At 35.1% G+C, this 25,692-nt stretch overlaps 1 protein-coding gene across 1 annotated transcript in view; it reads right to left on the bottom strand.

Moving 5' to 3' along the window:
• LOC132006446 (disintegrin and metalloproteinase domain-containing protein 5-like) overlaps window positions 1–25,692 on the bottom strand; it is a 145,052-nt gene that overhangs the window by 63,629 nt on the left and 55,731 nt on the right. The window contains exons 10-11 of the mRNA XM_059384216.1: window positions 19,471–19,607; window positions 4,105–4,294 (exon numbers count right to left, since the gene is read on the bottom strand). Of these exons, the coding sequence (XP_059240199.1) occupies window positions 4,105–4,294; window positions 19,471–19,607 (327 nt within the window). The remainder of the gene's footprint in view (window positions 1–4,104; window positions 4,295–19,470; window positions 19,608–25,692) is intronic.

Raw genomic sequence — 25,692 nt, 5'->3', positions numbered from 1 at the left:
TAGATTTGCCAGTTACTCCCTTTAGTTCTGCCAGTGATTGCCTAATAAATTTTAAAGACTTAATATGTGTGTATATATATTTAAATATATTTGTATAAATGTTCATATATTTATTATTGTTATATCCTCCTATGTATTTATCCTTTTTTATTTTGAAGTATTATATCTTTATTTTATATATTAGTATAGTCACTATAGCTCCCTTGTATTTACTATTTGCCTGTTATATCCTTTTCCATTTCATTATTTTTGTATGATACAAATTAAAATGTGTTAAAATGTTAAAATGTGATTTTAGAATGTGATTTAGCATGTGATTATTTCTCAGTTTTTATTTAGTCTGACAACCTTGGCCTTTTGATTAGAGTGTCTGGCCTCTTTATATTTAATGTAATTAACATGTATTTCAATTTGTTATTTTGCTGTTTGTTTCTATTTATCTCATCTTGTTTTTGCTCCTCAATTCTTCCCTTCTTGTCTTATTTTTTGTTGATGAAATACATTTAGTATTTAGCAAATAAATCCTCTATTGCCTTTTGTAGTTATATCTCTGCATACTTTTTCAATATTTGCTCTAGGATTTATAATAAGTATTTTTAAGACTATAATCTACTAAAAAAAAAGACTATAATCTACTTAAAGTTAATACTGATTTTCTTCAGGTAAATTATAGAAATGTTGCAACAACTTATTTTAATGTACCCTTCCATATTTCATGCTGTTGTTGTTATAGTATAGATGTAGATATACACATTTATATACACACAGAAGTGTGTATATGTGCATATGTATGTATATTTGTATTTATATGCATATGTATATGCACCAATAAACACATACATACCCATACATATATGTGTGTACATAATATACACACATGTAAATATACATGTATATGTTCATATATGTATTATGTATATATGAATGCATAGTGGATAAGTATATGTATTTACATATCTGTGGATGTATACAATGTTGTTTGTAAAATTAAGAGCAGAAAAGAAAAAGCATAATTATTTATATCCCTTCACATATTTACCAATTCCTGTGTTCATCCTCTTATAGATCAGACTGATCACCTACTGCACTGGTCCTTCAGTGTAAAACATTTTAAGTTCTCAAGATTTTCTGTAGTGCAAGCTTACTATGACATATTTTCTCTGCTTTTGCTTAACTGAGAATAACTTTATGTATTTCCATTTTAAAGAAGAATATCTTTGAATATAGATAGCTTGGTTCTTGACTTTTTTTTTTTTTTTTGAAAGAGAGAGGGGTGTTTTTGTTTTTGTTTTTTAGGATTTTATTTATTTGACAGAGAGAGAGACAGCCAGAGAGGGAACACAAGCAAGGGGAATGGGGGATGGCGAAGCAGGCCCCCCGCTGAGCATGGAGCCCGGTATGGGGCTCAATCCCAGGACTGCTGGACCACGCATGACCTGAGCCCCAGCCCAAGGCAGGTGCTCAATGACCCAGCCACCCAGGAGTCCTGGTTCTTGACTTTCTTTCCTTCAGCACTTTTAGTTTGTCATTTCAAAGTCTACTGACCTCCATTATTGGTTATAAGAAATCAGCTATATTTTGTATCATTGTATCATGTACCTAATGTGTCTTTCTTTAGGCTGAAATTAAGTTTTCTTTTTATCTTGGGACTTTTAGAGGTTTTATTGATCTGTGTATAGAAGTGCGGTTTTTTGTGTGTCTATCTGCTTATGATTATAATGCTGAGCATCTTGGGTCTGTAAGTAAATGTTTTCCTTCAAATCTGGAAAATAATCGGCATTATTTTTGCAGATTTTTTTTCTTCCACCTACTCTCTCTTTTCTTTATGTTTAAATCCAATTACACCTACATTTGGTACTTAATATTTCTTCTCAGGTATCTAAGGTTTTGTTATTTTTTTCAACTCTTTTTCTCTCTGTTCCATAGAGTATATGTTCTTATTGTTTCACTGATCAAGTTCATTGATTCTTCTGCTTCTGTTTTGTTTCATTTATTACTTTTCACTTGTAGACTTTAAATTTATATTTTTATGCTTAACATATATCTGTTGATATTCTCTAGCTGCTCACTCAATAGGATAATTTTTCCTTAAATTATTTGAGCATAGGGGCGCCTGGGTGGCTCAGTGGGTTAAGCCGCTGCCTTCGGCTCAGGTCATGATCTCAGCGTCCTGGGATCGAGCCCCGCATCGGGCTCTCTGCTCCACAGGGAGCCTGCTTCCCTTTCTCTCTCTCTGCCTGCCTCTCTGCCTACTTGTCATCTCTGTCTGTCAAATAAATAAATAAAAATCTTTAAAAAAAAATTATTTGAGCATAATTTCCTTTAATGCTCCTAATATATTAAAAATAACTACTGTGAAGTCTTTGTCTGCTAAATACAATATCTTGGATTTTTCAGAATCAGTCCCTTAACTGCTTATTTTCCTAAATATGGTTCACATTTTCTGTAATAATTCTCTGTCTAGTAAATTTTTGTTTAGTAAGTTAAACATTATAGATACAATGATATAATGCCTGTATTCAGCTATCTTTCTGGATGCTTTTTTTCCCCCTATAGGGAATTAAGTAACCTGGATATAAACTGTAAGCTTTATCTCCCCTATAGTGTGCCATAGTTATTTCTACTCAACTTATATGTCTTCAAACCTCTGAGTTTTTAGCCTGATTCCCTGGTGTAATCTGACATTCAGCCAAGGATTTAGGTAGAGATAGCACTTAGATTTCAGAGTACAAACTATGTGTAATTTCTTTGTTTCTTAAGATTCCTCTTTAATTTCCAGTTGCAGTCCCAGTCTGAAACTCACAGGGCTCACCTGGTACACATGTGTCTTTCAAGTGTCTCACCCTACATTTTTTGCCCTATAGGGTATGTCTAGGCCGTGCATATTTTAGCAGTCAGCCAAATGTATTTAAAATTTATCATCAGATTTTAGGTTTTACCACTTTCACAATTCTCTCTTTCAGGGTTTTCCCCCTTAAATTTCCAGTGGTTCTCATCTCTGAAATCTGTTCTCTTTCACATTGAATCAGTAGAGCTGCAGTTTTCCACAGCTATTTAATTCTGCCACAGCTGTGGAGTTAGAAGGGCACTCTTATGCTAGAAAGATATAAACTCACAATCCTGATTAATTGCAGCTGCAATTTTTCAAGAGTAAACTCTCCTCTGGCTTCTTCTTTTAAATATTCTCCATTATATATAGATATAACATATATTTTTATGTTATAAAATATATTTATAACATATAAATTATATTATATATATTATATATATTATATAAATTTTTATATATTATTTATGAATAATATATATTGTATGTAATATATTGTATATAACATAAATTATTATATGCATAATATATCTATATATAAATATGTTTATATGTATAACATTTATAATATAATAATATATAGTTGGTTACATATCTTTGTATAGTATTTATTTTAATAATATATATTAATTTTTAATAATGTTTCATATTTTACAATTGCTATCTCTTGAGAGTTTCCATGTGACTACTTTACTTTATTGTCAATAGCTCCTCTATCATCTTTCATCTTTCTTTTGGTTTGATCTTAGTTCTACATTTTTGTATTTTCTACAGGTGATAGATTTTTTAAAAAACACTTTTAATTGGCATCACCTGTCAACAGAAAACATTTCACTTTATATAGCAAGCAATGCATTTTGCTGTTTCACTGTTAATAGTCTGTTGCCTTTAGATTTTCCTGTTTTTGTTACTGCTTGTTGTTAAAGGTATATTTCTTTAGCTCCTTAGAACACCTTTGTGGTAAATAATTATGAGTTTGGAGTTGACACTCCAAATAGATACACTAAAGAATGTCAGAAGGCAATCTCTGAAGTTAAACGTTATCTAAAAGGCTTTTGCTGTGCTCGCTTCGGCAGCACATATACTAAAAGGCTTTTGCTGTCCACTTCAAAAAATAGCAAAATTAGGAAACTTAAAGGCTTCCATCTTCCCCAAAGGTCTTTTTCAAATTTATTGTTCTGAAAGACAAAGTCTCACCTTTTTTAGCTCTTATACAGATATATACACATACTTTTTATCTATAAACATACATAAAAGCTGAAAAAATTTCTACTAACCTCTATAATGCCACAATCACACTCTTCACCATGTTCCAATTTTCCATTGCCACATACTTTCCTTTGTGCTTCTTTATAAACTGGCATTTCAGGAAGGATTTTCTGAAGACATTCAAAGCCAGCTTGTGAAGCTAAGTATTTAAAGTCATCCAAACTACAGGTGCTAAACTCCTTTACACCCCCAGACTGCCTAAAATATTTTAAAAATGGATATGACAAAAATTATTGCTGTATATCTCTGCATTTCTGCTAATGTATGGGTTTTGAAAAGAGATTTAAAAAGAATTATGGAAAAAATAAGCACATTTAAAAAAATATTCATTGCATTGCAAAACATACTAATGATTTACCATACTTTTTAACAATTTAAAAATTCTTGTTATAAAAATATCTAAAATCTTTTTAGAGCATTCTATCCTGTTTTAAACAAGACCTATTATTTATCTATCTTATGAACTTCATTAAATCTTTAGACATAAGAACTGTGTTTATTTTATTTACTTTCCCAATGCCATGCCATTGAATATTAAGTTTTTTAAGCCTCAATATTTAACATATTTTGTATTTTTATATAATAAAATTCTTTTAATGACAATATAAACATGTTTATATTAATTTTAATAATACATTTTAGGGCTTTTGTTCATAATTATGTTCATAATTGAACATTTGAAATAAAAACCTAATAAATAAAAATGCTAAAATAAATAAATAAATATTATAATGTATTATATATTTATATATTAATATATATTTATATATATTAATATATTATATATATTTATATATATTAATATATTATATATATTTATATAAATAAATAAAAACACTAAAGAAATACAAAGAATTATAAGAGAATATTATGAGCAATTATATGCCAAGAAATTAGGCAGTATGGAAGAAATGGATTCATTCTTAGAAATATATAAACTACCAAAACTAAAACAGAAAGAAATAGACAATCTAAACAGATCCACAACCAGCAAAGAAATAGAATCAGTAATCAAAGGCTAAAATGAAATAATGAGAAAATATACTAGCTGATCTGGTCACTGTTTACAACATAATTACTGAGCATTCTCCTAGGCAAAATATATGTAGTAAAAAGTAGACCAAGTGCCTGGTAGGGACAAAAAGCACAAACATCAGGCAAAAAAATATATGAAACACTGGAATGGTGAAATGATGGGGAAAAACCAACATAATATACAAGGGAATAAAAGATACTACTTTGGAAGAAAAGACACTTATTAAAGAAAGAAATTATAGTTCACATCATACTTTTCATGAAAAACTGAACGTTTTCCCCTTAAGACTGGGAACAAGACAAAGATATCCACTCTCACATCAATAAAGTTATTGAAATTATTCCAAATTCAATTACATACAAATAGATGAAATGGAAAAATAAAAGTGTTCTTCATAACACTTTTTTTGTTTAGAGAAATTCTTAAGGAATCAACAAATAGAATTGGAAAATTCTAATGAGTTTAGCAAGTTTTTACCACACAAAATCAATATACAAAAATGAATTATACTTTCATGAACTATGAATTATGCTTTCATGTATTTTTTAACCAATCCATTTTTTAATTTTTAAATTCTTTTCTTTTCTAAGAGAGAGAAAGCAGGGGAGGGGCAGAGGGAGAAGGAGAGAGAGAATTGTGTTTTTAATATAATTTTTAAAATTTAAATTCAAGTAATTTACCGTGTAGTGTGTTGTTTCAGGGATAGAATTTAGTAATTCATCAATTGCATATAACACCCAGTCCTCATTCCATCAAGTTCCCTCCTTAATGCCCATCACCAGTTGCCCCATCCTTCTACTCACTGCCCCTCAAGCAATCCTCAGTTTTTTCTCTATAGATAAGAGTCTCTTATGGTTTGCCTCTTTTTTATCTTATTTTAATTTTTTTTCTTTCCTTCCCCTATGTTTATCTGTTTTGCTTCTTAAATTCCATATATGAGTGAAATTATATATTTGTCTTTCTTTGACTGATGTATTTCACTTAGCCTAATACCCTCTAGTTCCATTCATGTACTTGAAAATGGCAAGATTTCATTCTTTTGATGACTAATATTCCACTATATATATATACCATATCCTCTTTATCCATTCATCTATTGATGGACATCTGGGCTCTTTCCATATTCTGGCTATTTGGACATTGCTGCTATAAACATGGGGGTGCATGCCTCCCTTCAAATCACTATTTTTATATCCTTTTGATAACTACCTTATAGTGCAGTTGCTGAGTAGTAGGGTAATTCTATTTTTAATTTTTTTGAGAAACTTCCATACTGCCTTCCAGAGTGCCTGCACCGTTTGCATTCCCACCAACACTGTAAGAAGGTTCCCCTTTCCCTGCATCCTCAATGACATCCTGACATGTTAATTTTAGCCATTCTGACAGGTTTGAGTTGGTATCTTGTGGTTTTGATTTATATTTCCCTGATTCTAAGTGAGGTGCAGCATTTTTTAATGTCCATTGGTCATTTGTATGTTTTCTTTGGAGAAACGCCTGTTCATATCTTCTGCCCATTTCTTGACTGGATACTTTGTTTTTGGGGTGTTGTTTGATAAATTCCTTATGGATTTTGGATACTAGCCCTTTATCTTATAAGACATTTGCAAATATCTTCTTCCATTTGGTAGTTTGTCTTAGTTTTGTCAACAGTTTCCTTTGATGTGCAAAAGCTTTTTATCTCAATGAAGTCCCCATTCTTCAATTTTGCTTTTGCTTCCCTTGCCTTTGAAGACATGTCTGTTAAGAAGTTGCTGCAGCCAAGGTCAAAGAAATTGCTGCATGTGTTCTCCTCTAGGATCTTAATGGATTCCTGTCTCACATTTAGGTCTTTCATCCATTTTGAGTCAATTTTTGTGTATAGTGTAAGAAAATGGTCCAGTTTCACTCTTCTGCATGTGGCTGTCCAATTTTGCCAACACAATTTTTTGAAGAGACTGTCTTCTTTCCATTGGATCTTTTTCCTGCTTTGTTTTTCCTGCTTTTTTGTTTCCTGTTGAAGAGTAGTTGACCATAGAGTTGAGGGTCTATACTGGGTTCTCTCTTCTCTTCCATTGATCTATGTCTGTCTTGTGCCAGGGTCATACTGTCTTGATGATTACAGCTTTGTAATATAGCTTGAAGTCTGGAATTGTGATGCCTCCAGCTGTGTTTTTCTTTTTCAACATAACTGCGGCTATTCAGGGTCTTTTCTGGTTGTACACAAATTTTAGGATTGTTTGTTCTAGCTCTGTAAAAATGCTGGTTTTGTTTTGATAGAGGCTGCATTGAGCATGTAGATTGCTTTAGGTAGTATAGAATTTTAACAGTATTTGTTTTTACAATCCATGAGCATGGGATGTTTTTCCATTTTTTTGTGTCTTCCTCAATTTCTTTCATAAGTGTTTTACAGTTTTCAGAATACAGATCCTTTATCTCTTTGGTTAGGTCCATTCCTAGGTATCTTATGGTTTTTTATATAATTATAAATGAGATCAATTCTTTGATTTCTTATTCTTCTTCCTCATTCTTAGTATACTGAAATTCAAGTAATTTCTGTGAATTGATTTTATATCTTGCCACTTTGTTGAATTCCTGCATGAGTTATAGTAATTTTTGATGGAGTCTTTCAGGTTTTATAAACTTAACTATGGTAAGTCATGGTATTGACCTGGTTTTGCTAACTTTGAGAGGAGTTCTCTGTGCCTTCTAGATTTGAATGCCTGTTTCCCTCAAAAGATTAGGGATTTGTTCAAATAAACCTTCTGTCCTTTGTTGCCCCCCCTCCCCCGCTCTTTTGGTACTCCTATGATATGATATCATCATTTATGGAATTTTGAGTTTCCTAAGTCTAACTCCATGATCTAATGGATCTACGCCCTCTTTTCAGCCTCATTATTTTCTATAATTTTACCTGCTATGTCACTGACTCACTCTTCTGCTTCATCCATCCTTGTGTTTAGGGCCCCACTTGGGACTACATCTTGGTTAGCATTTTTAATTTTGGTCTGTCTAGATTTTACCTCTATAGTAAGGAATTCTTTAGTGTCTTCTATGTTGTTTACAACAGCTAGTATCCATATAAATGTTGTTTTAAATTATAGTTCAGATATCTTATATCTGTATTGATTAAATCTCTGACGAGTTCTACCTCATGCTCTTTCTTTTGGGTGAATTCCACCATCTCATCATTTTGTCCAGAAAAGAAAAAAAAGAGGAAAAAGAACAAAAAATAATAACAGCAAAATAAAACAAAAAAGGGGGGGAAGAAAAACAAAAACAAAAAAAGAAAAAATACTGAGTGTGTCTTTTGGTCTGCTTGTTAAACTATGTCCCAAAATAAAAAAATAAATTAAATTAAATTAAACAAAAAAGTATGCATATGTAAATATAAATATTAATAAATAATAAAAGATTTTAAAATGAGTTGGAAAATATAATAAATGAAAATAACAATAAAGGAATAAAAGGAAAAAGAAAGCTACATCCTATTTTCCATAGAGCTAAAGCTTGCAGCACTCTGTGTTTAATAACTTTGGGGCATGCTAATTGGTGGTGCTGGTCTTCTGGAGGAGAGGCCTGCTATGCTGATTCTCAAGGTGACTTGTTTCTGTGGGAATGTGTCCCCAGGGCACAAGGGGGCTGCAGGACTAGGTGTATGTGGTCATAGCCTTCATTAGATGGTGCTGTGTTGTTGTTTTTTTCCCTGAAGGCTTTCAGCACTGATGGCCAGGATAAAAATTGCTGTGCCCTGCTCTCTAACCTCTGAGCTGAAAGTTTGCACCCCTACTCTTCAGTGAACCCCCATAGAAGAGCAATAGGTCATCCTACTTGTGTCCTCTGTTTCCATCTGAACCTTATGCTCATGTTTCCCATGTCCAAGCCATTTTATCTCAGGCCTGTGACTAAGTTTCAAAACTCCAAATTTCAGGATGTTGCAAAGATGGCAGAGGAGTAGGGAACTCTACTTCAATCAGTCTCCCGAACTGAGCTGGACATCTACCAGACTACTCTGAACACCCACATCACCCAAATCAAACTGAGATGCAAGAAGATATATCTGGATCTCTACAAACAGAGTATCTCCAGCAGTTGATTCGTGGTATGAAGCAGGGAGCCATGATTCTGCAGGCAGATATCAAAAGATAAATGGAAGGGGGAGGGAGCCTCCAGGTTCCTGTGCTGCAGGAGCACAATCCCTCCCATGCTGGGGACCAGGTACAGACTCCTGAACCAGTAGTGACAGGGCCCCTCAGATTGAAGCCTGGAGCTGCAGGGGCATGCGTGTAAACTGGCGGTGGCTGGCAGTTTTAAAAGCACAAAGTACAGAGATGTGCCTTGACCTGGGAGCAACAGCTGGGAGTGCTGCTATGGGGCATACAACCCAGGATGCTGCAGTTTTTAGCAGCACAGACAGTAACAGAGACAGTGTAGCCAGGAAAGTTTACTGAAGAACAGACTGTGATCTCTCTGTTCTGAGGCAAAAGTCTGGATATGGTCACTTCTGCTTTGACTCTTGGAAGAGACAGGGAAATCTGCCAGAGAACAAAAGCCTCCAAAACTGCTTTTCACTGAGCCCATCCCTCACCACAGGGACAGGGCAATTCTGCCCAAACAGGGTTGCCTGAGTAATAATGTGGCAGGCCCTTCCCCTAAAAGACAGGCTGGAAGAACAAGAGGCCAACAACCTTAAGGTCCCTACAAAACTCATCTTGCATTTTGCTTGGGGTATGGTCAACAATTTGGATTCTGTGCATTCCCTCAACCACCCCTCAACAGAACAACTAAGAGGAGGAACCCCCAAAATAGGAAAGACTCAGAGACTGTGACCTCTGACACAGAACTAATGGATATGGACATAACCAAGATGTTGGAAATAGAATTCAGGGTAACAGTTATGCAAACAATTGCTAGGATGGAGAAAACTATTAGTGGCAACTTATATTCTCTAAGGGGCAGAACTTGAAAATGCTATCAGTGAGATCCAATCTAATCTAGATACTCTGACTGCTAGGGTAAATGAGACAGTAGAACGAATAGGTGATCTAGAAGAAAAACTGATTGAAAAGGAGGAGGCCTGGAACAAACAGCTTAGAACCCATGAAAACAGAATTAGAGAAATAAATGACACCATGAAACATTCCAATGTCAGAATTATTGGGATCCCTGAGGGGATGGAGAGAGAGATGACTAGAAGATATTTTTTACCAAATTGTAGCTGAGAATCTCTCTAATCAGGGGAATGAAACAAACATTTGTGTCCTAGAGGCAGAGAGGACCCCTGCCCAAGAGCAAAGGGAACAGACCAATGCCCTGGCACGTAATAGTAAAACTTGTAAATCTTAGAACCAAGGAAACCATCTTAACGGCATTTAGGGAGAGGAGACTCCTTACGTACAGAGGGAGGAATACCAGAATAATGTCAGACCTATCCACAGAGACCCAGGCAAGCCAAAAAAGGGCTAGAAAAACATACTCAGTGTACTAAATGAGAAGAACATACAGCAAAGAATACTTTATCTAGCAAGGCTGTCATTCAGAATGGATGGAGAGATACAGAACTTCCAGGACGGGCAAAAACTGAAATATGTGACCACTAAGCTGGCCCTGCAAGAAATATTAAGGGGGGGGGGGTTCTATAAAAGGAGAAAGACCCCAAGAGTGATATAGAACTGAAATTTACAGATGCAATCTATAGAAACAAGGACTTCCCAGGCAACATGATGACAATAAATCATATCTTTCAATAATCACTCTCAACGTGAATGGTCTAAATGCTCCCATAAAGTGGCACGGGGTTGCAGATTAGATAAAAAGACAGGACCCATCCATATGCTGAATCCAAGAGACTCATTCTGAACCTAAATATACATCCAGACTGAAAATGAAGGAATGGAGAACCATCCTTCATGGAAACGGACCTCAAAAGAAAGGTGGGTAGCAATCCTCATATCAGACAAATTAGATTTTAAGCTAAGACTGAAGTGAGACATACAGAAAGACAATATATCATTCTTTTTTTATTTTTTATTTTTTTTATCAACATATAATGTATTATTTGCCCCAGGAGTACAGGTCTGAATCACCAGGTTTACACACTTCATAGTACTCACCATAGCACATGCCTTCCCCAATATCCATAACCCAATGACCCTCTCCCTAGTCCCGCCCCCTGCAACCCTCAGTTTGTTTTGTGAGATTAAGAGTCTCTTATGGTTTGTCTCCCTCCCGATCCTATCTTGTTGCATTTATTCTTTTCCTATTCCTCAAACCCCCAGATTGCCTCTCAACTTCCTCATATCAGGGAGATCATATGATAATTGTCTGTCTCTGACTTATTTCACTAAGCATAATACCCTCTAGTTCCATCCACGTCATCGCAAATGGCAAGATTTCATTTCTTTTGATGGCTGCATAGTATTCTAGTGTGTGTGTGTGTGTGTGTGTGTGTGTGTGTGTGTGTGTCTGTGTCTGTGTGTGTACAGCACATCTTCTTTATCCATTCACCTGTTGATGGACATCTAGGTTCTTTCCATAGTTTGGCTATTGTGGACATTGCTGCCAAAAACATTCAGGTGCACGTGCCCCTTCGGATCACTACGTTTGTATCTTTATGGTAAATACCCAGTGGTGCAATTGCTGGGTCATACAGTAGCTCTATTTTCAACTTTTTGAGGAACCTCCATGCTCTTTTCCAGAGTGGTTGCACCAGTTTGCATTCCCACCAATGGTGTAGGAGGGTTCCCCTTTCTCCACATCCTCACCAGCATCTGTCATTTCCTGATTTGTTAATTTTAGCCATTCTGACTGGTGTGAGGTGGTATCTCATTGTGGTTTTGATCTGTAGTTCCCTGATGCCGAGTGATGTGGAGCACTTTTTCATGTGTCTGTTGGCCATCTGGATGTCTTCTTTGCAGAAATGTCTGTTCATGTCTTCTGCCCATTTCTTGATTGGATTATTTGTTCTTTGGGTATTGAGTTTGATAAGTTCTTTATAGATTTTGGATACTAGCCCTTTATCTGATATGTCGTTTGCAAATATCTTCTCCCATTCTGTCAGTTGTCTTAAAGGGTCTATCCAACAAGATCTAACAACTGTAAATATCTATGCCCACAACATGAGAGCAGCCAACTACATAAGGCAACTGTTAAACAGAATAATAAAAATGTTGACAAGAATATATTAATTGTAAGGGATCTTAACACACCATTCTCAGCAATAGACAGATCATCCAAGCAGAAAATCAACAAAGAAACAAGAGTTCTGAATGACACACTAGACCAGATGGACTTCATAGATATATCCAGAACATTTGACCCTAAAACAACAGAATACTCATTCTTCTCCAGTGCACATGGAACATTCTCAAGAATAGTGGGTCTCACATACTGGGTCACAAATAAGGTCAGAACTGATACAAAAAGATAGAGATTATTCCCTGCATATTCTCGGACCACAATTCTCTGAAACTGGAACTCAATCACAAGAAAAAGTTTGGAAGAAATTCAAACACTTGGAAGCTCAAGGCCATTCTGCTCAACAATGTTTGAGTCAACCAGGAAATTAATGAATTAAAGAAATTAAACAATTCATGGAAACCAATGAGAATGAAAACACTTTCCAAAACCTATGCGATACAGTAAAGGCAGCCCTAAGCGGGAAATACATAGCCATCCTAGCCTCACTCAAAAAAATACAAAAATCCTGAGTACACAAACTATCTTTACACCTGAAAGAACTGGAAAATGAACAACAAATTAAGCTTAGCCCATGTACGAGAAGGAAAATAATTAAAATTAGAGCAGAGATCAGTGAACTAGAAACCAGAAATACAGTAGTACACATCAACAAAACTAGAAGCTCGTTCTTTGAAAGAATTAATGAGATTGATAAACCACTGGCTGAACCTATCCAAAAGAAGAGAAAGAATCCAAATTAACAAAATTATGAATGAAAGGGGAGATATCATGATGAACACCAAGGAAATAGAAACAATCGTTAGAAATTTTTAATAACTATATGCTAATAAATTAAGCAACCTGGAAGAAATGGGTGCATTCCTGGAAACCTATAAACTGCCAAGACTGAAACAGGAAGAAATTGATAACCTGAATAGACCAATAGCCAGTAACGAGATTGAGGCAGTGATCAAAAACATCCCAAAAAACAAGAATCCCGGAACTGAAGGATTCTACGGAAGTATTCTACCAAACATTCAAAGAAGAAATAATACCTATTCTCCTCCTGAAGCTGTCTCAAGAAAGAGAAACAGAAGGAAAACTTCCAGACTCATCCTATGAGGCAAACATTACCTTGATCCCAAAATCAAGGCAAAGAACCCATTAAAAAGGAAAAATTCAGACCAATATACCTAAGGAATATGGATGCCAAAACTCTCAACAAGATCCTAGCTAATAGGATCCAGCAGTACATTACAAGGATTATCTACCATGACCAAGAGCGATTTATCCCTGGGATGAAGAGCTGTTCAACACTCGCAAATCAATCAGTTTGATAGAACACATTAATAAGAGAAGAGAGAGAAATAATATGGTCCTCTCAATTGATGCAGAAAAAGCATTTGATAAAATACAGCATCCTTTCCTGATTAAAACTCTTCAGAGAATAGGGATACATTCCTCAATTTCATAAAACCCATCTATGAAAAACCCACAGCAAATATCATTTTCAGTGGGGAAAAGCTGAGAGCCTTTCTCTCAAGATCAGAAACATGAGAAGGACGCCCACTCTCACCACTATTGTTCAACATAGTACTAGAAGTCGTAGCCTCAGCGACCAGACAACAAAAAGAAATAAAAGGTATTCAAACTGGCAAAGAAGAAGTCAAACTCTCTCTCTTCACAAATGACATGATACTTTATGTGTAAAAATTCAATTCATACAATTCATACGGCAATTCAGTAATGTGACAGGATAAAAATCAATGCACAGAAATGAGTTGCTTTCCCATACGCCAACTGTAGAAAGAGAAATTAAATAATTAATTCCATTTACAATAGCACCAAAAACCATAAGATACCTTGGAATAAACCTAGCCAAAGAGGTAAAAATCTATACTTGAGGAACTAAACACTCATGAAAGAAATTGAAGAAGACACAAAAAGATGGAAAGACATTCCATGCTCATGGATCAGAAGAATAAACACTGTTAAAATGTCTATGCTGCTCAGAGAAATCTGTTCTTTCAATACTATTCCAATCAAGATACTATAGGCATTTTTCAAAGTGCTGGAACAAACAATCCTAAAATTTGTATGGAACCAGAAAAGACCCTGAATCACCAAGGAAATGTTGAAAAAAGAAAAACAAACCTAGGGGCATCACATTACCTGATTTCAAGATATATTATAAATCTGTGATCACCAAGACAGCATGGTACTGGCACAAAAATAGATACACAGACCAAAAGAACACAGTAGAGAGCCCAGATATGGACCCTCAACTCTATGGTCAAATAATCTTTGACAAAGCAGGAAAAAAATATCCAGTGAAAAAAAGACAGTCTCTTCAATAAATGTTGCTGGGAAAATTGGACAGCCACGTGCAGAAGAATGAAACCCAACCATTCCCTTACACCATACACAAAGATAAACTCTAAATGGATGAAAGACCTCAATGTGAGGCAGGAATCCATCAAAATCCTAGAGGAGAACATAGGCAGTAACCTCTTCGATATTGGCCACAGCAGCTTCTTTCAAGACACGTCTCCAAAGGGAAAGGAAACAAAAGTAAAAATGAACTTTTGGGACTTCACCAAGATAAAAAGCTTCTGCACAGCAAAGGAAACAGTCAATAAAACAAATGGGCAACCCACAGAATGGGAGAAGATGTTTGCAAATGACACTACAGGCAGATGGCTGATAATCAAGAACTTCTCAAACTCAACACCCCCAAAACAAATAATCAAGTCAAAAATTGGGCAGAGGACGTGAACAAACATTTTTCCAAACACGACATACAAATGGCTAACAGATACATGAAAAAAATGATCATCATCATTAGCCATCACAGAAATTCAAATCAAAACCACACTGAGACACCATTTTACACCAGTTAGAATGGAAAAAATTGACAAGGCAAGAGATAACAAAGGTTGCAGAGGTTGTGGAGAAAGGGGAATCCTCTTACACTGTTGGTGGGAATGTAATTTGGTACAGCTACTTTGGAAAACAGCGTGGAGGTTCCTCAAAAAATTAAAAAATAGAGCTACCCTATGACCTAGCAACTGCACCATTTACCCCAAAGTTACAGATGTAGCGAAAAGAAGGGCCACATGCTCCCCAATGTTCATAGTAACAATGTCCACAATGGGCAAACTGGAAAGAGCTGAGATGCCCTTCAATAGATGGAAGGATAAAGAAGATGTGCTCCATATATACAATGGGATATTACTCAGCCATCAGAAAAGATGAACATTCAACTTTTGAATCAGCATGAATGGGGCTGGAGGAGACTATGCTAAGTGAAATAAGTCAATTATCATATGGTTTCACTTATTTGTGGGGTATAAGAAATAGCATGGAGGACATTAGGAGAAGGAAGGGAAAAATGAAGGCGGGGGAGGGGAATGGGAGGGGGAGAAGAACCATGAGAGACTATGCACTCTGAGAAAAAAACCGAGGGTTTTAGAGAGGATGGGGGTGAAGTGATGGGTTAGCCAGGTGATGGGTATTAAAGAGGGCACATATTGCATGGAGCCCTGGGTTTTATATGAAAACAATGAATCATGGAACACTACATCAAAAACTACTGATGTACTGTATGATGACTAACATAATATAAAAAAAGGAAAAAAAAAAAAAACTTCCAAATTTCAGGGACTCCTGTGGTGTGGACCTGCACTGTTCTGCTTGTGGAGGGTCTCACCATGCTTGCTGGCCAATCCCAGGAAAGTGGTCATGTGACCATAAGGCAGTTCAGATTATAGCAGAAAGCCAACACGAAGACCAGCTGCTCTCCTCTGGCTTCCTGGCTCCCATGTCTGGAAATAGCACATCATCTTGGCACCACCCACTCTTCCTGTCACCCAGAGGATCCTCAGACCACGCTGTCACTCCTGGGATTCCACCCATCTTCACAACCTGAGCACATTTAAGCCAGGTACATTCTAGTTAGTAATAAACTTCCAAAGGTTCAGATTTTATGCTCTGCAGTTTCCAATACTTTGCAAAAGCACCCATAAGCAGGATACTTCTCCCCTGGTGAATCCACAGCTATATCTACCCCAAGAACTTATATACCTCCTATCTTCCAAAAAGTGGTCACTTTTCTACTTACAGGCTTGCAGATTTTTTTTCTCTCAGAACTCCAATTAATTTCTTGGGTATTCAGAATGATTTGGTAATTATCTAGCTATGTTTGAGGGATTAGACTATCTGAGGTCCCCCTACTTCTCTGCCATCTTAACTCCTCCCCACAAACACACAATGACCCCTCCCCCAGAGAAAGAGAATCTTATGAGGCTCCACACCCAATGTGTAATAGAACCAGAGTCAATCTCACAATCCTGAGATCATGACGCAAGCCAAAATCCAGAGTCAGATGCTTAACTAACTGAGCCACACAAGTCCCTTAATTTTTAAGTTCTTGACATTACAGAACTAAACTGAAATTTATTAAAAATCCACTTTTACATTTCTTATCAACAAACAAATAAAATTTATGAGCCAAAAACTCAAAACAAAACTAAAACAAGGAAAAGCTTATAAAACTAAATATGGATCCCAGCATCAACTGCTGAACAGAGAATGTGACTTTTTTTTAAATTCTTGGCATATGGTAAAGTTGTGTAGAAACTAAACACAAATTCTTTAAAGCCTGGAACCCCTGGCCAGAAATTACACAGTTGGATGATGGGAAAACTGCAGAAAGGGATTGTAAATTAACTTACACTGTTCTGGCTTCACCTCACGTCCTTCTCAGGGTTAACCCCAGAATTGATTAGGTATTGGGGCAGACTAATACTGACAGAGGAACACAGTAATGTAAATTGCCTACCAGAAAAGACTTCCACTGAATTGGCAATACAGAAAATGAGCTAGCAATGAAAAATGCTATTCATAATAGTAAAAAAAAAAAAAAAAAAAAGTTAAAAAAAAAACAAAAAAAATATCTAAGGATATATTTAACATAACAAGAAATGTAAACTGTAAAAAAAAAAATACATTGTTGAGAAAAATTAAGAAGACCCAAATCAATAAAGCGATATATCATATTCAAGTATCAAAATACTTGACATTGTTTAGATGGCTATTCTCCCATTATTGACCTATGCAATTAAACAATGGAATACTTAGAAAAATCTTAGCAGAAATTTTCATAAAAATTAGAAAGTCAATAATAAAATGCATATGAAAATTCAAAAGACCTAGAATAACCAAAACAATTATTGGAAAAATGAAAAATGTGAGGACTTAACAGCACTTCATTTCAAAACGCAGTATGAAGATACTGTACCCCTGGGGATAAAAATATATGTTTATAAAAAATAAAAAATTGATAAAAAAAACCTGTACGCTTTCCCATAAGGGTATACATACAGATTAATGACATAAAATAGCAATTACAATAAAAAATCCATACATTTCTGGTCAATTGATTTTTACAAAGTTGCTAAGACAATTAAGTGGGGGAAAGAATGCTCTTTTCAAAAACTTGCAAGGGATAACTGGAAATTCACATAGCAAAAATAAAAATGAACTTAAACATATATACAAAAATTAACCCACAGTGTATCATAAAGCTGAATATAAGAGCTATTAAGCCATGATGCATAAAAAATTGATAAAATATACTTCATCAAAATTAAAACTTTTTCTCAATGAAGGCACTATAAGGAAGAAATATTTGAAAATCATGTATCTGATAAAGAACTCATAGCCAGAAAATATAAACAATTCTTACAACACAGTGAAAGTGTGAAAATCTCTACTTTCATTTTTTTTTTTAAACACAAACCTGATAATTTTTTTTTAATTTATTTATTTGACAGAGAGAAATCACAAGTAGACAGAGAGGCAGCCAGAGAGAGAGAGAGAGGGAAGTAGGCTCCCTGCTGAGCAGAGAGCCCGATGTGGGACTCGATCCCAGGACCCTGAGATCATGACCTGAGCCGAAGGCAGCGGCTTAATCCACTGAGCCACCCAGGCGCCCCTACTTTCATTTTTTTAAATGGACAAAATTTTTGAATAGGATGTTCTTCAAAGAAGATATACAAAGCCATTAAGCATGAAAATATGTTCAACACCATTCAATATCATTAGTTTAGAGGGAAGTGCAGATTAAAACCAATATAAGGCTACACCACATAGCAATTAAAATTATTCAAATTGAACATACTGAGCACACCAAATCTTGGTGTGGATAACCAGGACTGGCCACATAATTTGTGGGAACCCAAGCAAAGTGGAAACATAGGGCCCCCTATTTATAAAGTAGGTAAAATATATTACCATGGCACTAAAATAAAAAGTTTTTGCCTTTCTTTAGCAGCCTCTCTCTCAATGGGTCATGGTATTATTTACAATTTAATGTCTTTCTGAATAAAAATTTTATTATTAATATGAATTATACTGTCCATCCTTATATTGTACAAGGCCAGTTTTTTTTAAGTTTTTAAATTTACATTACTTTTTTAAAACTTTTTTCAATTTATTTATTTTCAGAAAAACAGTATTCATTATTTTTCGCCACACCCAGTGCTCTATGCAATCCGTGCCCTCTATAATACCCACCACCTGGTACCCCAACCTCCCACCCCCCACCACTTCAAACCCCTCAGATTGTTTTTCAGAGTCCATAGTCTCTCATGATTCACCTCCCCTTCCAATTTCCCCCAACTCCCTTCTCCTCTCTAACACCCCTTGTCCTCCATGATATTTGTTATGCTCCACAAATAAGTGAAGCCATATGATAATTGACTCTCTCTGCTTGACTTATTTCACAAGGCCAGTTTTAAATGCAAATATCAAAACATTTAGCTTTATGCAAAGTCACTAAAATTACACAATTCATATGGCTTTTCCCCTTCAGGTTGCTTTCAATCTGGCCAGGGAAGACAGATAGAAGCCAGACTACAGAATGTAGGAAGAGGGAAGAGAATTTCACCAGCAATGGAGGGGACTGGGAGAGTGTTGGACCTATTTTGGCACATATTCCATTTTACTTGAAAAGAATGTCTTCTGTAGTTGTTGGGTACAGAGCTCGGTAACTGCTTAATTACTTCAGTTCATTTAATAGAAGTATAAAAGCTCCTAACCCAAAAACAAAACAAAAACCTTTTTAAAGGAATAGGTACAATAAAGAATAAAGGAATAGGTACAATAAAGAAAATTATCTTACACTGCTTTAGGTGACATTGTGCAAACATCTCCTGAACAATAGCAAGTGTCAGGATCATCATAACTCAATCCCAGATTAAAGCCAAGCAACTGCACGATGCTGGTAGTGTATGACTCCAAGGATAAACCCTCTGGATACTAAATATAAGGAAGAAGAAAAGAGTTAGCTATGAAGCCCAAACTATACTATAATAAATTTACTATAATAAAGAATTAGTACATAAAACTCGTTTTTTAAAATCAATGCATCCAAGAAGCTTATGTAGATGCATGTGGATCATAGACTTATTAAACATGGATGAGTGAACACAATAATTTAATTTCAAAATACTAATTCTTAATGACAATACCAGCTACTTTAACTAATCTAATAGTCTCAAACACCATACTACATTGCTTCTTTGAGTTATTTTAAACAAAATGACATAAATCTTTTGTTTTAATAGTCAATTTTATATTCTCTTTGGAGTAGGCAGCTTCTAGCATGGGTCACAAGGAATCTGCCTCCTGGCCTTCATGTTCTTGGTATTCCTATTCTGTTCTGTACAGGATGAACTTATTGACTTGCTTCTAATTAACTAAATGTATCAAAACAGATGGCCATCATTTCTAAGATGGATTATAAAAAGACTGGCTTCTCAATTTCCTGTGGGATGTAGTAGAAGAAAAAAACTAAAAGAAAAAATAAAAGACTGACTTCTTGGACTCTATGTCTCACTCAAGCTCTCTAGGTGAAACCAGTTATGACAGCATGAAGTAGGCCTGTAAAGAGACACGCAGGCACAAGTTTGGAAACAGATTTTAGGAGGTTTGCCACAGCCAAATGACGAAGTCTAAAAGCAAATTCTCTCCATATTGAACCCTGAGATAACTACAGCCTTACTTGACACTTTAACTTCACCCACTTAGATTCACTATCCACAGAACTGAATTGTTTTCATATGCTAAGTTTTGGTATAATTGGTTACATAGCAATAGAAAACTAATAACCCTCAGTAGGTATTACTGTTCTCCTTTGGATCATTTCCAATTTCTACACAAACATGTTTATAAAAGCTTCATTCATAATTTCCAAAACTTGCAAGAAACCAGGATATCCTTCAGTAGGTAAACAGATAAACTGTGGCACATTTCAGACAATGGAATATTATTCAGCACTTAAAAAAAAAGAGCTATCAAAAGAAATGGAGAAAGTTTGAGTGCATATTACTAAGTGAAAAGGGCGAGGTTACATACTGTATGATTCTAAATACAAGAGATTCTAGAAAAAAACAAAATTGTGAAGACAATAAAAATATCCATGGTTGCAGGCAGGGAGGGGAGAAATTAATAGGCAGAACACAGAGGATTTTTAGGGCAGTAAAAATACTTCATAAAATAATACCATGATGATTGATACCTATCATCTTTTGCCTAAACTCATGTATAACACCAAGACTGAACCCTAAGGTAAACTATGGATTTTGAGTGATCTTGATGGGTCAATGTAGGTTCATCCTTGTAAAACATATATCCTTCTGGTGAAGGATGTGGATAATGGGGGAGGCTGTTCATGTGTGGGGGCAGGTAGTATATGGGTAATCTGTGTACCTTCCCTTCAGTTTTGTGGTGAACCTAAAAGTGTTCTTAAAAAATAAGTCTTTAAAAAAGTGATAGAGTCCTGATGACCCAGGCTCAGCACTGGAAGCAGGTGGAAAGTAAAGAACAGTTCGGAGAAGGCATCCATGATCCATGATATGTCCTGCCTTCATGTCTATAGTCACTATATATGAGGTACTTTAATTTAGTTATGTACTCTCCTATAAGGATACCTTATACTTCTAATTTCTTTCTTTTACTCTCATAATAAAATGTTTTCTATGCTGTTTGGCACAACTTATGCCCCACTCTGTAAAAGTCTCCTCTTTTATCACTGCTAAAATTTGGTAATATGAATCAAATTGTATTAATTATGCCTTTGATCTTCTATATTGTGATGCTTTGATATCTAGGGTCTTTCCAACGCTAGTCTGTCCCTCCCAGAGTTACCCAATTAAGATCATAAAAAATTCACCACCAAGTGTGCCTTTTATATGCAAACTAATCAACCTAGAGCCCATATGCCATACCATCCCTTTATCAGGCTCACATACTCTAGGCCACTCTCCACTTGCCAAAAATCACATCAGAGACAGGTACCAGAAAACTAGGTGCAGCCTCTGTGCAAGAAAGCTTGCTGAAATTATTAAAACTAGCCAATCTTAAGACAGCTTACTTTGCCTTACCAATCCCTCCCTAAAGAAATAACAGAGGCTCTTGTCCATGTTTCCACCATGTTCCCTATGCTGCCTAAATAACCCTCATATGGCCCCTGCAGATATGCCTTCTGTTTCTAGGGAAAGGTATGTTAAACTTCTTCCTGCATGACAATCAATACCATGTCTCTATGTCTTCCGATACCTGATGAAAATAAACTAGGTTAGTTCTACTTTAATTCAGTTAGATTAGTCTAGTTAATTCAAACTAGACTACAACTAAATTAGTTGTAAATGTATACTATAAACTCTAGGACAACTGATTAAGGAGTTTTTTAAAAAATATAATTGATATGCTAAGAAAGGAAAGAAAATGGAATACTATGAGATAATACAATTAAAATCACAGAAGGCAAAAAAAAAAAAAAGAGAGAAGATTTTAAAAAGAACTAAGAAACTATGGACAACGAATAGAAAATAGACAAAATTCAACATCCATTTATGATTAAAATCTCTCAACAAAGTGGGTATAGAGGGAACATACCTTAACATTATAAAGGCCATATTTGACAAACACACAGTTTACATACTCAAAGGTGAAAAACTGAGAGCTTTTCTTCTAAGATCAAAAACAACACATGGGTCCCATTCCTACTACTTTCATTTAACACGGTATTGAAAATAAGCAAATAATGAAAGTAGAGTCCTATTCTCATACCACTTAACAAAAATGAACTCAAAATGAACTAAATACTTAAATGTAAGAAGTAAAATCATAAATCTTAGAAAACATAATGAAAAAAATCTCTTTTGACACTAGTATTGGTAATGATTTTATGGATATGACACCAAAACAAAAAACAACCAAAGCTTCATTGATATAAAAGGTTTTGTACAGGGGCCCTGGGTGGCTTAGCTGGTTGGGCAACTGCCTTCAGCTCAGGTCATGATTCTGGATCATGATGCAGATAAAGTCCTGCATCGGGCTCCCTGCTCAGCAGAAAGTCTGCTTCTCCCTCTGGCCCTCCCCTTCTCATGCTCACTTGCTCTCTCTTATTCTCTCTCTCTCTAAATAAATAAAATATTTAAAAAAAAAGTTTTGTACAGCAAAAGAACCAATCAACAAAATGAAAAGGCAAGCTAGAGATTAGGAAAAAAATATTTTAAACTATAGTTCTGATAAGAGGTTAATATACCAAATATATTAGAAACTCATATAATTCACTACCAAACACCAACTAATAATTCTTAATATATTAGGAATTCACAACTGATTAAGAAATGGTCAAAGGGGAGGGCCTGGGTAGCTCAGTTGGTTGGGCATCCAACTCTTGATTTCAGCTCAGGTCATGATCTCAGGGTTGTGAGATCAATCCCCATGTTGGCTCTGTGCTCATCATGGAGTCTGCTTGGCCCTCTCCCTCTGCTTCTCCCCAGCCCTCTCTCTCTCAAATAAATGAAACCTTTAAAAAAAGAGAAAGAGAAATGTTCAAAGGACCTGAATAGAGATGCCTCCAAAGAGGATATCCAAATGGACAACAGATATATGGGAGATACATGCTCAACCTCACTAATCATTGCACAAGAGATATCACCTCACACCTATTAGAATGACTATTATCAAAGAGACAAGCGATAATACATGCTGGTGGACAAAATGGAACCCTTGTACACTGCTGATAAGAATGTAAATTGGTACCACCACTATGGAAAACATTATGGAGATTCCTGAAAAAATAAAAAATAGAGCTATCATATGAATCATCAATTCCACTTCTGGGTATATATATCTGGAAAAAAATAAAGCCTCTCTCAAGGCTGTATTTGTACCCCATGTTCATTGCAGCCCTATTCACAATTGCCAAGATATATGATACAGTAAAAACCTAAGTGTCCACTGACAAATGAATGGATAAAGAATTGTGATATTCAGTCACAAAAAAGAAGGAAATCCTGCCATTTATGACAACATGGGTGATTCTTGAGGGCATTACACTAAGTCAAATTAGTCTGGCAGAGAAGGACAAGTACTATATGATCTCACTTATATGTGGAGTCTAGCACAACCAAACTCCAAGAAACAGAGAACAGATTGTTGGTTGCTAGGGGTGGGAATGAGTGAAAATGGTTACAGAGTGCAATCTGTTAGTTTCTGAGGATACAATGCACAGCATAATGACTGTAGTTAACAATATTGTATTGTCTATTTGAAAGTTGCTGAGAGAGTAGAACTTAAAGGTTCTTATCACACACACACACACACACACACACACACACACACACACAAATGGCACCTGTGTGAGATGATGGACGTGTTCACTAACTTAACTGTGAAAATATTTCACAACATACAAATATATCTATCATTATGCCATACTTTTAAAAATGTTATATGTCGATTATATCTCATTAAATCTGGAAAAAATAATAGATCTCATATATAAACTCATCAAGGTTATATATACAAAAATATACAAAAATAGACCACATATGTATACATTAGCAGTGAAAAACTGGAGGATGAATTTTAACAATCAATACCAGTCACAACAACATCAAGATATGTAAAATAGCTATGAATAAATTTAACAGGAGATGTGAAAGCTCTACAAAGAACTTTTTAAAGACATCAGTAAATGGAGAAATAAACCATGTTAGTAGACACTGGAAGATCCAATGTTGTTATAACAATTTTCCCTTAATTCATTCATAAATTAAAATTAAAAATCAAAATTTAAGTAGACCTCTGTGTCTGTATGCTTATATGTCTGTGTATAAACAGAAAAGCTGATTTTAAAATCTATATGAGAATGCAAAGTTATATACAGACAATATAGTATTCACAAAGAACAAAGCTGGAGGACTTCATCTATCTTGACTTCAAGATATTTAATATTACTAAAGCCACCATATTCAAGGAAGAAATTCTTTTTTTTTTCAATTCTTCACTTAAAAAAAGCACTTAGAATATTATTTTTTACTCTTTTTTTAATTTATTTTCAACATAACAGTATTCATTGTTTTTGTACCACACCCAGTGCTCCATGCAATCCATGCCCTCTATAATACCCACCTGGTACCCCGACCTTCCACCCCCTACGCCTTCAAAACCCTCAGATTGTTTTTCAGAGTCCATAGTCTCTCATGGTTATGATTGGTAGCTATCTTTCTGAAATCTAATCTTCAAACTGTTGCTGGTATAAACAAAAATAATTTATTTTTACATTTGTATTTTAATTTTATACTGATATTTTTACAGTATTCTTGCTTAGCTCATATATTTATCTTTTATAATTATATATTTCTATTATAAAAATTCAGGCTTAAGGATGTCACCAGGAAAACACACATACTAACCACTTATATTCAATAATTCTTACAATCTGCTTTATATTTTTATACACAAACACATACACACACATGGCATGATCGAAAACTTAGTCCTCAACAATGAAACATTATTTTCAAGAATTAACAGTGATGAAGACCTGGACAATTTCTGATGGCCTTTCCTCAAACTTTGGCTGAGGGAAAACCAAAAGCAGGGACTGATAATAAAAACAAATCCCTATGAAATGTCTGATGTTCTCTAGCCATGGTAACAATCCCCAGAACTGGTTTTGGATTTATCTAATCAATCAATTTATAGTTTATAGGAATAATAATAAGCACATACTAGAACTGATTTTAAATATTGAATCTGTCAATAACAATTTGCTTCATTGTACATGCTACTAAAACACAACCAATTATATTCCTGGCTCAGAATAAAAGTGCAGACATTTTTTTCTGCGAGTACCCTCAATTAGTTCCTTTCCCTACTATTTATACAAATTGCTGCAAAAGGAATATAACTCTGTAGTAGACACTCATTCTCAGTTTTTCTGGCAAAACTGAGAATTATGAATATTTGGCAAATCTGGCAAACAGTATCTGGCATATCTGGCAAAACATATCTGGCAAAACAGTAATTATGAATATTTAATGGC

This window comes from Mustela nigripes, chromosome 18 (assembly GCF_022355385.1).
Source record: "Mustela nigripes isolate SB6536 chromosome 18, MUSNIG.SB6536, whole genome shotgun sequence".
In the NCBI taxonomy this organism is placed as follows: domain Eukaryota; kingdom Metazoa; phylum Chordata; class Mammalia; order Carnivora; family Mustelidae; genus Mustela; species Mustela nigripes.
Note: the sequence above shows the minus strand (reverse complement) of the source record. Positions and strands in the feature narration are given on the sequence as shown.